Source organism: Phyllobates terribilis, unplaced genomic scaffold, assembly GCF_046119375.1.
Source record: "Phyllobates terribilis strain yellow unplaced genomic scaffold, ASM4611937v1 Scaffold_9__5_contigs__length_417890890, whole genome shotgun sequence".
Lineage (NCBI taxonomy): Eukaryota > Metazoa > Chordata > Amphibia > Anura > Dendrobatidae > Phyllobates > Phyllobates terribilis.
The window spans coordinates 374,204,620-374,218,597 of record NW_027362769.1 but is presented as its reverse complement, the minus strand read 5'-3'; the positions used below and the strand labels follow the sequence as shown (position 1 = coordinate 374,218,597).

The 13,978-nt window shown below is 45.7% G+C and overlaps 1 protein-coding gene across 7 annotated transcripts in view; it reads left to right on the top strand.

The window, feature by feature from the left end:
- TSC2 (TSC complex subunit 2) overlaps positions 1–13,978 on the top strand; it is a 32,639-nt gene that overhangs the window by 8,893 nt on the left and 9,768 nt on the right. For 3 of the 7 annotated variants that reach the window (XM_073648386.1, XM_073648389.1, XM_073648388.1), the window contains exons 12-28: positions 4,045–4,182; positions 4,465–4,568; positions 4,728–4,809; positions 5,126–5,281; positions 5,445–5,546; positions 5,917–6,039; positions 6,365–6,471; positions 6,923–7,064; positions 7,151–7,273; positions 7,351–7,485; positions 8,082–8,271; positions 8,347–8,440; positions 8,961–9,063; positions 9,144–9,238; positions 9,774–9,794; positions 12,084–12,206; positions 13,666–13,830. In XM_073648386.1, the coding sequence (XP_073504487.1) occupies positions 4,045–4,182; positions 4,465–4,568; positions 4,728–4,809; positions 5,126–5,281; positions 5,445–5,546; positions 5,917–6,039; positions 6,365–6,471; positions 6,923–7,064; positions 7,151–7,273; positions 7,351–7,485; positions 8,082–8,271; positions 8,347–8,440; positions 8,961–9,063; positions 9,144–9,238; positions 9,774–9,794; positions 12,084–12,206; positions 13,666–13,830 (2,003 nt within the window). The remainder of the gene's footprint in view (positions 1–4,044; positions 4,183–4,464; positions 4,569–4,727; positions 4,810–5,125; positions 5,282–5,444; positions 5,547–5,916; positions 6,040–6,364; positions 6,472–6,922; positions 7,065–7,150; positions 7,274–7,350; positions 7,486–8,081; positions 8,272–8,346; positions 8,441–8,960; positions 9,064–9,143; positions 9,239–9,773; positions 9,795–12,083; positions 12,207–13,665; positions 13,831–13,978) is intronic. The other 4 variants (XM_073648391.1, XM_073648392.1, XM_073648387.1 and 1 more) reach the window with 3 other exon arrangements.

The window sequence follows — 13,978 nt, the reverse complement described above, 5'->3', positions numbered from 1 at the left end:
CACTGCACTCCCCTTCGGTTTAGCTATAGCCCCATGGGTTTTTACTAAAGTTATGGCCCATATAAGAGAAAGGGACATTCTAATTATCCCTTACCTGGATGATCTCCTGATAGTGGGGAATTCGTTGGTTCAATGCGAGACCCACCTGCAGGAGACCATGTCAGTCTTAAAGAGTTTGGGGTGGTTTCTAAATTTAGAAAAATCTAGACTATCTCCACTCAAGGTACAACAATATCTGGGGGTCATATTAGATTCCAGGAAACAGCTATGTTGTCTTCCAGAAGAGAAAATTGATAGAATCCAGGAGTTGGTAGAACAATGTATACGTAAACCTTCTATGTCACTCCGTAAGGCCATGTCACTATTGGGAACCTTCACCTCCACTTTTCCTGCGGTTCGTTGGTCACAATTGCATTCAAGAGCCTTTCAGTGGGATGTGTTGTACAATAACGCAGCTTTAGAGGGGCATCTAGACCGTAAGTTTACGCTAGGTCCTAGTGCCATATGGTCCCTTCGTTGGTGGTTATGACAAGACTATCTTGCTAAAGGGGTTCCCTGGGAATGTAGTCCAGCTGCAGTCTTGTCCACTGATGCAAGTGCTACAGGTTGGGGAGCTCACTTTGAAGGGAAATTAGTGCAGGGAACCTGGTCAAGCAGTGAGCAACAGTTGTCATCAAATGTTAAGGAGCTTCTGGCGGTGCAGCATGCGTTCAACGAGTTCCTTATATATTTTCAGGACCAGCATGTCCGTGTACTCTCAGACAATCAAGTCACGGTAGCTTACATAAACCACCAAAGGGGAACCCGCTCAAGAAACTTGATGAGGGTAGCGAACGCACTTCTGCTGAAAGCTGAAGATCACTGTCTCTCTTTCGGCTACTCATCTAAAAGGCAAGGAAAACATCACAGCGGATTTCCTCAGCCGTACTTCTGTAGAAGGAGAGTGGTCCCTAAATACACAAATATTCTCCAGAATCGTAGAGATGTGGGGCCTTCCGTCTGTGGACTTATTCGCAACAAGAGCCAATCGGAAAGTGGAAAATTTTTGTTCCTTAGACCCCACAGAAGGACCCCTGGCAGTGGACGCCTTTATGGTTCCCTGGAGGTTTCCTCTGGCATATGCCTTCCCTCCCATGTTCCTGCTCCCAGCGGTGATAAAAAAAGATCAGGGCAGACCAGGCCAGAGTGATACTCGTATGTCCCTTTTGGCCCAAAAGACCGTGGTTCCCTTGTCTCCGGAAGATGTCCATATCAGATCCCTGGGTGATTCCGGACCTCCTCACTCAAGGGCCGCTTTCCCATCCTCCAACCCCGAGTCTACATTTGACGGCATGGAACTTGAGAGGGTGTTATTGACCAACAAAGGATTCCCCGCAAATGTAGTGAATACTCTCCTGGCTAGCAGAAAACTTGTTACCACCCGTATTTATGCCAGGACCTGGAGGAAGTTTCTGTCCTTTGCAGAAGTTAAGGTGGAGGAGGGGCCCCCTATTGGGAAAATTCTGGAATTTCTGCAGCGAGGCTTAGAATTAGGTCTCACTACCAGTACCTTGAAAGTACAGGTGTCTGCATTGGGAGCTTTATTTTCTTCCAATATTGCAGATAACTATTGGATAGGCCGTTTTATAAAAGCTTCCTTTAGGTGTAGACCCATTACCAAAGCAAAGATGTCTCCCTGGGATTTGAATTATGTCTTAGATGCCTTGACCAGTCCTCCTTTTGAGCCACTAGATTTAGTCTCCCCCAAAATTATTTTCCTAAAGACGGTCCTGTTAGTAGCCCTAACTTCAGCCAGGAGAGTCAGTGACCTACAGGCCCTTTCAATATGCCCTCCATTCACGCAAATTCTGGACGATAGGCTGGATCAGGTTTTAATATAATCCTTTCTTCCTAAAGGGCCACTCGATTCCATAGAACCCAGGAAATAGTTCGCTCAACTTTTTGCTTTCCACCCAAAAATCAAAAAGAGGAGAGACTTCACACTTTAGACGTTAGGAGGTGCGTACTTAGAAGTATCACATGGCTTTAGAAAGGATAAGTCCCTATTTATTTGCTATCAGGGGGCTAGGAAGGGTTGTAAGGCCTCAAAGGCTACAATCGCTAGATGGATCAAGGAGGCCATTTCCCTCGCATACTCCTCAGGGGATAAAGAGATACCGGAGGGATTGAGGGCGCATTCTACCAGAGCGGTGTCAACCTCCTGGGCGGAGAAGACAGGGCTTTCCATTGAGGAGATTTGTAAGGCTGCCACTTGGTCTTCTCCCTCTACTTTCTATAGGCACTATAGATTGGATCTGGGCGGCTCTGCCGATCTCACTTTCGGGAGAAGGGTGCTTCAAGCTGTGGTCCCTCCCTAATTTCCTTCGTCTCTGTAATTCTCTCACGTGGTGCTGTCATGGACGACCAAATAAAGCCTTAGTTACCGGTAACGGGATTTTTCAGAGCCCATGACAGCACCCGTATATTCCCTCCCTTCACTGGTGTTGTGCACTCCTGTAGATTTGATTTCTTTTTGTGCACCCTTGTGGGAAATTGATGAAAAGTAATGTACTTAATGTGATTATGTTTTGTTATAACTAACCTTGGCGGTACTCTCATGCTCTGTTAACTAAACTGAGGCGGAAAGAGAGGGCCGCCCTCTTTAACCTGTAGGTTTCCTGTCCTTGATGGGCGGATCCTCTCACGTGGTGCTGTCATGGGCTCCAAAATATCCCGTTACCGGTAAGTAACTAAGGCTTTTCTTGCCATAATACAAATTCTAAGTAAAGAAAAACGAGTGGCCATCATTACTTTAAGAAATGAAGGTCAGTCAGTGCAAAAAATTGGGCAAACTTTGAATGTGTCCCCAAGTGCAGTTGCAAAAACCAAGCACTACTAAGAAACTGGCTCACATGAAGACTGCCCCAGGAAAGGAAGACCAAGAGTCACCTCTGCTTCTGAGGATAAGTTTATCCGAGTCACCAGCCTCAGAAATCGCAGGTTAACAGCAGCTCAGATGAGAGACCAGGTCAATGCCACACAGAGTTCTAGCAGCACACACATCTCTACAACAACTGTTAAGAGGAGACTTTGTGCAGCAGGCCTTCATGGTAAAAAAGCTGCTAGGAAACCACTGCTAAGGACAGGCAACAAGCAGAAGAGACTTGTTTGGGCTAAAGAACACAAGGAATGGACATTAGACCAGTGGAAATCTGTGCTTTGGTCTGATGAGTCCAAATTTGAGATCTTTGGTTCCAACCACCGTGTCTTTGTGCGACGCAGAAAAGGTGAACGGATGGACTCTACATGCCTGGTTCCCACCGTGAAGCATGGAGGAGGAGGTGTGATGGTGTGGGGGCGCTTTGCTGGTGACACTGTTGGGGATTTATTCAAAATTGAAGGCATACTGAACCAGCATGGCTACCACAGCATCTTGCAGCGGCATGCTATTCCATCCGGTTTGCGTTTAGTTGGACCATTTATTTTTCAACAGGACAATGACCCCAAACACACCTCCAGGCTGTGTAAGGGCTATTTGACCAAGAGGGAGAGTGATGGGGTGCTACGCCAGATGACCTGGCCTCCAGTCACCAGACCTGAACCCAATCGAGATGGTTTGGGGTGAGCTGGACCGCAGAGTGAAGGCAAAAGGGCCAACAAGTGCTAAGCATCTCTGGGAACTCCTTCAAGATTGTTGGAAGACCATTTCCGGTGACTACCTCTTGAAGCTCATCAAGAGAATGCCAAGAGTGTGCAAAGCAGTCATCAAAGCAAAAGGTGGCTACTTTGAAGAACCTAGAATATAAGACATATTTTCAGTTGTTTCACACTTTTTTGTTACGTATATAATTCCACATGTGTTAATTCATAGTTTTGATGCCTTCAGTGTGAATGTACAATTTTCATAGTCATAAATACAGAAAAATCTTTAAATGAGGTGTGTCCAAAGTTTTGGTCTGTACTGTACATTACAGTACTGATCCTGAGTTACATCATGTATTCTCCTCCAGAGCTGCAATCCTTACTCTGCCGAAGCAGTCACTGTGTACACTGCTGCTGTTTCAGGTGCTGCGGAGTCAGGAGCTGCGTGCGGCTGTGCACAACCTGCTGACAGCTATAGAGGAGCTCTATGACCAGAACGAATTCCATGGGGAAGGGGACAGATTCTTTGAACTAGTAGAGAAAAACTCCGATGAGCGACCTGTAAGTTCCCAGTCTATACTTCGCAGCATTAGGCAACATGGATGAATATTGTAAAATTTCTGCACATGGTGGTGTTTTTTTTTTTTTTTTTTTTTTTTTCCAACCACAATTCTCACCATTATCCGCCCCTATTCATTGCTGCTTTTCATGCTGTAAACTAGGAAAAAAAAAGCTTCTTGTGGGTTTTGGAAACTCCATCCACAATTATTGTACTGTATCTTGACAATGGGACCACCCGTACTGCAAATCCACCATATTGATGCGATTTTGGTCTCTTCACAGGCCTCCTCTGTTGTGAATCTCATCACTTACCGTTCCAAGAGCATTCATCCAGGGAAGGAGGGATGGGTGCAGGACCTGCAGAAGCTGATGGACAAATATTTCAGGTCAGGACAATGTAAAAAGTTTTCAATAACTTTTTCTAGTTTACTTTTATACATGGAATTTCTTTCTCAAAATCCTGTTCTTGACTTGTCGCCCTCGCTGAGGTCCAGGTATCTTTTTTTTTTTTTTTTTTTTTTTTTTTTTTTTTTTTTCTCTTCCAGAAATGAGTCTCGCTCCATCGTGCGTATGAAAGTCTTGGACGTCCTGTCCTTCTCGCTCAGCATCAACAGGCAGTTTTATGAGGTTTGTTTCCACGCTCTTACCTACAGGTTGCAATTGTGCCCCCCGATAGGACTCTTACCTTGGAGACTGCATATGGCTTTAGGCCCGACATTTAACCCTTAAAGGGATTGTCAGAAGGTGTGGTGTTTTTTTTTTTTTTTTTTTTTTTTTTACTATGTTATCTGAGTAGCACAATGTAGGGGTTGAGACACCGATTCCAGCTATGTCACTTTGAAACCATTCCTGTTTCTCTGCAGCAGATCTAGCAGCGCTCAGAATGCTGTGCAAAACTCGCCTTTCTGAAAAAAAATTATTTATTTTTTTTGTCTTTCATTAGGAAGAACTGATTGAGAAGGTGGTTACCTGCCAGTTGGCCCATATTCCTGAAGATAAGGATCATCAAGTCCGAAAACTTGCCACCCAGCTGCTGGTGGACTTGGCTGAATGCTGCCACTCCTGTCACTTCAATGGCCTGATGGACATCATTGAGAGGGTGAGCGTCAGTGTCATCTTCTCACGAGACATTTTGGACAATTTTATATCTCTTCTGTATGTCAGATCCGATGCCATAGGAAGTACTCGGTGTAAGAGGGCAGTCTACTCAACCATGTCACATTATCATAGTCTAAAACCGCCTTTTCTTTTTCCCCCTTTAGGTTGTCACCCGTTCCTTGTCATTGTCTGAGTCTGCAGGACAGGACTCTTCGTCCCTGGAAGATGTGAAGACCTCTGTGCTGGGGCTCATGGTTATACTACAGGTGGGAAGGAGCACTTGCTATACATGTCGTCTTAAAGGGGTGATCCTCTTGTATCGCTGGGATATGCTATCACTTTACAATTGTTGGTCTGAGCTCTTAAAACCCCACCCATCTTGTGACTACTCTGCGGCATCCCATTCTAAGTTTCTACCTTGCGCACCAAAAACTTCAATCGGTCCCTTTTGCTGTTCGGAGAAAAATGTGCAATGGACACAACACTGAGCCAGCAATGTGGTGACGCTGTTCTCCAAATTAGTGGGGTCCCAGAGCAATCGCCTCTCACAATCGTAAAGTTATAGTAAATCTAAGGGTATACCTTCATTTTATAAGATTGGAGTGCCCCTTTTTAACATGTCTATCATCTGTGCAGACCAAGCTGTATTCTCTGCCTGCCAGTCACGCCATGCGTGTGTACGAGATGTTGGTCAACCATATCCAGTTGCACTACAGAAACCTTTACAGCTCCCCCATGGCCAGCAGTATTCGCCTGCAGGTGAGTCTTGGACATATTTAGACATCTGTGAAACTGTGTCTGAAGTGCTTGCAAGCCTCCCAACCCAAACTCGACAGCTTATTTATGCCTTGCGTTCTGGTCTGGAGACTTGCAGCCAGTCTGTTCATATACTGATGTTTCTGACACTGACTTATGGAAGACTGAAATTTTGCAAAAAAAAAAAAAAAAAGTTTTATGGCCTTTGGGGACGCTCTAAATTTTGCCTGCTCCTGGGAATCCATTTCATGACGTAATCTAGTTTTCAGCTCCTCTGGTCAGTTCATGGGCTCTTGTAGAAGTTCTGATTCTTTATTTTTCTTGGAAGGTGTTTGACTTCTTCTTGCTGCTACAAACAGACTCTCTGAAACGCATCGGTCTTCCCAACAAGGATGGAGCCGTGAGGTTCAGCCCGTACTGCCTTTGTGAATCTGTGTAAGTGGACGAGTTGGGGGTTTATCTGAGATGTAGTTACGTGATTAATCTTACACTTATAAAGCAAATCATGGGAATAAATCCATCCACTGTGGAGCAGGAAACATGGGAACTTTGTGAAGACGTTAACCTTCACTCCAGATTTGGAGTCATTGACTGCATTTCTGGGTTTTGCTTTGAGAAGGGTTTGTGCCAAGTTAAGTTGTCCTCTATAATCGGGATAGGGGATGACTTCTGACTGTTGGGACCCCCCCCACCGATCCATAGAGTGGATGTCTGAAAGGAGCAGAGGCTGACTGTGTGCACATCCACTGATTCTCAGTAGCGCTGCTAGATATAGCAGAGGATCGCCGAGGGGCCCTGCATTGGCACACTTAGTGAGCGCTCAGCAACTTATCCCCCTATACTATTGATGGAATAACTTAAACTTGGTGTTCTTTTATCTGTTTAGGAACGAGCCTGAGAAGAGGCTGCCAGGTACCCTGTCTCCTCCTGCTGGGAGCCCCAGCCTCTCCTCCCAGGGCAGCTACCCTCGCATGGGTTTCCTGCCATTCTCCTTGGCATTTGGGACCATTCTGCAATGCTTAAAACAGGTATTGTGTTAATCTTTTCTCATTCAGGGTTTTCTGACTAGTGTGCATTTTTTTTTTTTTTTTTTTTAAACCTTTTCATCTATTAGGAGACGGACTGGAAAGTTCTAAAACTGGTTCTGAACAAGCTGCCCGAGTGCCTTCGTTACAAACTACTTATCCTGTCCTCCCCCTGCAACATTGACCAGCTGTCTGCTTCTCTGTGCACCATGGTGAGCAACCTGTACCACCTATCCAAACCTAGTCTAGATGGGTGAATTTGATTTATTGTGGCTTTTTGTTTTTTTAGCTGTCGGATCGGAGTGCAAGCGACCGCCTCTACAACACCCCGGATGGTTTCTCTCGTACCGACCTGCAGCTTGCGGTGGTCCCTGTGCTGACGGCATTGACTTCATACCACCCTTACTTGGACATCAGTAAGCAGGTATAACAATACGGGGCTGTTTCTGAAAACGTTGGGTCTTCCTTTTCCATGTACAGCGAGCTCTAAAGACTGAACTGCAGCCATTCTCCTTGACTGAAGTTTTAGTTCAGGCCTTTATTGAATTACTTTGCATTGATGGCTTATCTTCTAGTCCATCAATCAGTGGGACTGGATCAACAAATGCCAGGCAGTGCCAGCCAGATGTCCGTCAGGTTCTGCAAGTGCTCGTTCATTCAGATGAGAAGGATTGAGCTGCAGCACCAGCCACATACATATAGCCGCCGTCACTGTTGTAAAACTGCGGCAAAAGGGCCACCGTACTCCAGCAATCACCGCTGCGCTTATCTTTAGGTTAAGCCATCAATGTAAAGTCTGGAAGACATCTTAAAGGGGTTGTCCAGGACTTTTGATATTGCCGGGATGTCCTTACAGTAGCTCAGTAATATCAGATCAGTGGCAATCTGACTCCTGCCACTTCCATTGATCGGTTGTCACCTCATGCGGAGCCAGAACAGCACAGCTCCTGTCTGCAGTAACGGGATCACATTTATGAGGTTTGTTTTTTTTTCTTCATGTTTGGCGATTCTTGTTCACAGAAGGAAATGGTGCGTTGTCTGGAAACCGGCCTGATCTACCGCTGTGCCAAGCAATGTGTGGTCGCCCTGTCCATGTGCATGGTGGAGATGCCGGGCATCCTGATTAAATCGCTGCCAGTGCTCATTGTGAAGCTGACCCACATCTCCGCCACAGTCACCATGGCCATCCCCATGCTGGAGTTTCTCTCTAGTAAGTTATTTCATACTATGGTAAAGTTGTACGATAATGTGACAGCGACTGAAACTTTCAGCTGTTCTTTTCCAGCTCTTGTTCGGCTGCCGCACCTCTACGGGAACTTTGCTGCAGAGCAGTATGTCAGTGTGTTCGCCATTTCTCTTCCCTACACAAATCCATCGAAGTAAGTAACTACTTGTCCTGTTTAATTTTTTTTAAATTGGGTTTTCTCAATATTAAGTTATCGCCGACCACCGGATCCTGCACCAATCCCGACAGTGGGGCTCTGTTGGAATAGCGAGGTGGCTGTGCACTCTCCTTTCATTACCTCTTACACTGGTGGAGATAATGGAGTTCAACTTGTCTTTTTCCGGTAGAGAATAACCAGAGTGGTGGTGCGCACTCACGACCAAGGATCCATTCAGTCAGGGTGTCTCGGGATCAGTTGGGATTCCAGCACTCTATCTGCTATCCTGTAGATTAATATTGAGAAAAAACATATTTCAAGCAAAATCAGATGTGCTGGATTTGCTATAGTCTGCACCCCCACAAAACCTGCAGCACATAACAGTGTAAAACATGTGAGCTACTGAAATTGCATCGGGACAGTCTCGTCACTTCCTAAAAAATTTTTTTACATTTCTTACTGAAAGTTGTATGTCTGCTTGCTGTCACATCTACCTGTACAACTTCCTTCCCTCCAGGTTTAATCAGTACATCGTGTTCCTGGCCCATCACGTCATTGCCATGTGGTTCATCAGATGCCGGCTGCCTTTTCGAAGAGACTTTGTGCCTTACATAACCAAGGTAAACTGCGGCCGGTTATCTGGTCCGTCCTCTGTCCTTATCCTGAAATTCTGCTCAGTCCACCCTCTTCACCTTCACAGGGTCTTCGCTCCAATGTCCTGCAGAGCTTTGATGACACGCCCGAAAAGGGGAGCTTCAGGGCCCGCAGCACCAGTCTGAACGAGAGGCCGAAGAGGTAAGACGTCTTCATGTATATGAAGATGTAGGGTAGTTCTTCATTGATGCTACTGCCAATGACCCCATTGCATCCTGGGACCAGCTGTAGTAACACCCATTTAGCCTTAAATTCCCACCTGTCTCTGTATAGTCCTTATTCAAAAGGGTCATAGTACTGTATGTCTTAGAGACACATCGGGAGATCATTGTGAGACCCTTTGGCATATTGCAGAGCTTTCTATAACTTGCAATGATTTACTTTCCTATGATTTTTGCCCCTGGATTTAGACTCTCAGGCATTTTTCAATCCCGTGTCCTTTCCTGACACTTTTTACATGTTAATCGCTGCGTCCGTAAATTCTCCCAACGCCGCACATCTACAGGTTATAACTTCCCAGCCGGCGGCTCCTTCATCGCTCTACCAGTGACTACTGCCCTCACCCTCCATTCCCGGCTTAGGTTTTATTTCCGTACGACTGCTGCTTCTTGTGTTGTGGATTTGTCTCTCATGCGCCTGTGATTTTTGCTAATTTGTGTTTCTGCCATCTTGACAGGGAAATCTATTACATTAACAGGTATGTTGCGGTGCTTTCACCCATCCGCACCAGGTGCCATCGTCCAGGAGCTGCCGGGTGACTGCTGTTTCATGGGGGGGAAAAAACTAAACTAGTTCTTTAAAATGTCTCTTATCTCACGTCAGTGGGACAGGTTGCATTTTGCATTTTCTGCCGTCCTATGGTGAAGACCCCCCTCTAGGAACAGCTAATAAACACTGACTGTGACACATTTGACTGGTCCCATGTAATACACTTCATCTATAAAGGGGGCACATGCTTGTTATGGAGGCACGTTATGTCTTTACGACTTTTTAGGGAGAACTATGACTTTATGAGGGGGGCACTCAAGTCATTTCAACTTTCTACCGTGGCACTATGACTTTCCAAGTAATGCCCCATTATAAAGTTGAAATTCCTCCAGTGCCCCCTTGTAGAATAGTCTGCAGTGCTCCCTAAAAAGTAGTAATGACCTCCAGGGCCCCTTCCCCCCCCCCCCCTTGGTGTACACCTCCAGCGGTCCCCCTTGCAAATGGTGGCACTCTACACTACTTTATACACTTGGGACAAGGTTCCTTGCCACTTGGGGAGTTATAACCTCTATAGGGGGCTTCGTCAACTCCTTGGCATAGGATGTCGCTCGTGACAATGTGTCAGGGCTAAATATGGCTTCCATTGTAAGAGGTTGGGGGTCCGTGTATTTAAATCCTCCGTTATTAAATATGAAGTGCAGGTTCCCCCTAGATCTGCTCCTTGTCCTCTTTTGGATCCCTTTGCACTTCCATGAGATCAGGTCACCCTGCAGAGCCTGGACGATGCCTCCAATATAATCACAGGTGGATTTCTTGGTCTTTTTTCCTGCTGCGTTTCAGTTGCAGTGCTGTTTTTTTTTTTTGTCCTATATAATTAATTTTTATTTTAATTTTTTTTTTCTATAAAATGTCTTGTGTAATTTTTATTAAAAGGACCATTTGTGCGCTGCGGATATCTGTTCATAATGAGCGGCACATTGTCTGCTGTTCATTAGTTTGGCCTGGAGAAAAAGAATCCGGGTTAAGATGTCCACGTCTGGTTCGGATGCCTCCCCCTTAAATATTAGGAAACTGCATGATTGACAATCTTCTGGTATATTGTGATCAGCGCCCCCCCCCCACTGTAGTTGGAGAACGCTGAAGGGCGGCCACGGGGAATTTAAGATCCCTGCCAGCATCCTATAGATTGTCCTAGGACAGTCTGTGTCTCATTTGTAGCTGCTGTAGACATCGAGGAAAGTCTGGTGTTAAATAGAGGGAGAGGAGGGGGATGCAGCTGCAGTAATGGAGCCTGCGAGTGCTTGCTGTGATAGGGGAGAAGGAGCAGCTAGAACCCAAATACTCTGTGCATGGAAGCAGATAATGTGCATTTCAGAAGGAAAATGCCCCTTTGGCCATCTGAATTGGTGTTTTTTTTTTTTTTTTTTTTTAGGGGCACTGTTCAAATCAAATATGTGCAGTTAAATTCCTTATAAACACAATTGACCTCAGATTATCAGATGCCAGATTAATGGATTATTCTAATCTGCATAAATGGGTATTGTCGGATAGTGCTAGTAAATGCAATGTACAGAGTATTAAAATTTTCTGCCGTTCTTGAGACTAACACTTTTTTTTTTTATTTATAGTTTGTCTTGGAGACCGACCACCGTTGCTGAACAGGTGCAGTGCTTACATGCTCTCTTCTATTGAGCTGGCAAGCGCTGAATTTGAAGCAGGAGCTCGCTGTTGACTCCATTTCCCAGTCAGCTTCAGCACAGCACTTAAAAGCAAAGCGGCAGTGGTCGGTTTCCTAGACAACCAGCTGGAAACAGTGTTAATATCTCAAGAACAGATGAAAAATTTTAAAAGCTGTAAATTGGAAAAGTGCTTGTTTTTTACAAGCTCTGTCTGACAATATTCATCTATGGGACTAACCCTGTAAAGCATCGATGTGCCCATGCAGTTCCCTAATATTTTACGTCGGGGGAGCACCAATCGTTTTCAGCCACAATTGACTCCTATGATGACTTTGCTGATTTTTATTTAATTTTCTCATTTTGCTTCTCGCCCTCTCATTTGTCGCATTTATTATGTTTTTTCTGTTTCTCCCTTTCTATGGTGTACCCCCCCACGGGCCTTCTGATGTACCCACTCTACACATCTTTACACTGGTTTCCACCTTCATCCCTTTGTGCGGTTGGGGGTGAATACTTTCTCCCTACCCCACGTGGGCTGGGTCGGCGGGCATCATTGCCCCGATTTAATGTCCTGCGGGGGTCACTTCTTGAACGGGTAGCTTGAAGCTATCCAAACCAGCTAAGCCGGGCTTGAGTGACTCCTCCCCGGTGAAGGAGATGAGGGACCTCTCCAATGCCTTTCGATCTCGCAGCATCAGTGTGTCGGAGCGTGCTGCATACAGGTATAGGGGGGGACCGGGTTACTTTACCCGCACACTGGGGTATTGAATTGCATGCCAAGGAGACTTGCATGGCAGTCCTAGACACTAGTGCCCATTCTGTAACCATTGCAGCGCCGGGCAGCCCTAACCCAATGCACATCTTATGTACTGAAACTTTTGCAACGAGTAGAAGAACTTTTAAAAAGTGAGACGAGTGCAATATGGGAACATCACCTGGGGCTGATCCGATCTGCCGTCCTCTGCTTTCTTTCCTTGTGCCGTCTTCTAATGGTGGTCCGGATGCACTCTTCTCTTAGGTTTGGGTGGGGGGCATTGTAGACTAAAGTGTTATATGATTGGTGCATGATTAATATTAAACGCTGAGCTGGGTCTGTGGATCATGACTTTGTTTTTTTTCTAGTTTCCTTGGGTTTGATCCATCAGATTGGCTGATCCGTGTGTTACTGATTAAACGGGTCCGGCATGCAATTTCTGTTATAATCCTAAACCGTGCAACTTTGCTTTACTTCACTCCTTACTGACCTTGAGTATCAGCCTTCATGCGGCAATGCAGCCATGCTCGTCTGAAGGCGCAAAAAAGTTGCTGATTGGTGGCAGCAGCCGCAAATGGGACCACAGACTTAATTTGGTCAAACACTTTAGAAAACCTATCCCTTCTGCTTCTCCCATATGCATTAATGGCGGAGTAAGTGGTTGCCTCCGACAGCTGCTGATTTCCTGTAAGAACTAGGGAATGGGCCTATTGGAACTGGACTGTTTGTTTGCTTCTTCCTTTTTCCCTCTTGCTTCTGCCCCTTTTTTTTTTTTTTTTTTTCCCCCCTTTTCCATTCCCCTCTCGCCAACATTGAAGGGGTTTTCAATTTTTTTTTTTTTTTTTTTTTTTATACTTACAAATTTGTCTCTGCAGTGTCTGTCCAGGATGCAGCAGTGAAGTCGCATAGGCGGCACAAGCTGTTGAGCTCAGTGATTGGCTGCAGTGTTCATGTGACGTCACCCCTGCAGCCTGTGTATAATCACCAGGACTGCAGCGCAGGCTCTGCATTGAATACAGAGAGGCGGACTACAAGCTTTTTTTTTTTTTTTTTTTTTTTTTTTTTTTTTCTTTGCGACTGGTAAGAAAACAAACCTAAAAGGTGAAAACCCCTTTAATGTGAATGGCGGCCACACGTCTTCTGATTTCCTAACATAGAAGAAAGCGTCCCCTTTTATTCAGCGCATTGAGATCTTGCAGATTGGCGGATGGCACATGGCTGGCGAGTTTGCGTTTTGGGTCATGGTCCTTGCAGAAGTAAAGCAAAGTTATGTAGAATGATTAAAGCTGGAGCTGCCCTGTAAGGGGAAATCGGCATAATCTGTGGGGAATGTAAGGTTCTGTAGTGGCTTCTTCAGGAGTAAGTCATGCTCCTACAGACCTGCCCTGAAGAGCCTCCGCGGTTTAACACGTCCTTGTCTCGTTCAGCCGGTTGCAGACCTCGGTCACCAGCTCCAGCCTGAGCTCAGCCGACGAGAGCTCCATGGCCCAGGCCGACGACAGCCTGAAGAATCTCCATCTAGAGCTAACGGAGATCTGTCTAGACATGATGGCCAGATACGTGTTCTCCAACTTCACTGCGGTTCCCAAGAGGTGAGTCTACAGCCGCAGAACCCCTTATTTCTCCATGGGGGGATGCTGACTGTTATACAAGCCACAACCAGAGCTCGCCCAGATCACTGCAATTTGACAGTGGCATTTAAGTGGTTAATCCCATAACATTATTTATATTTTCTTTCAT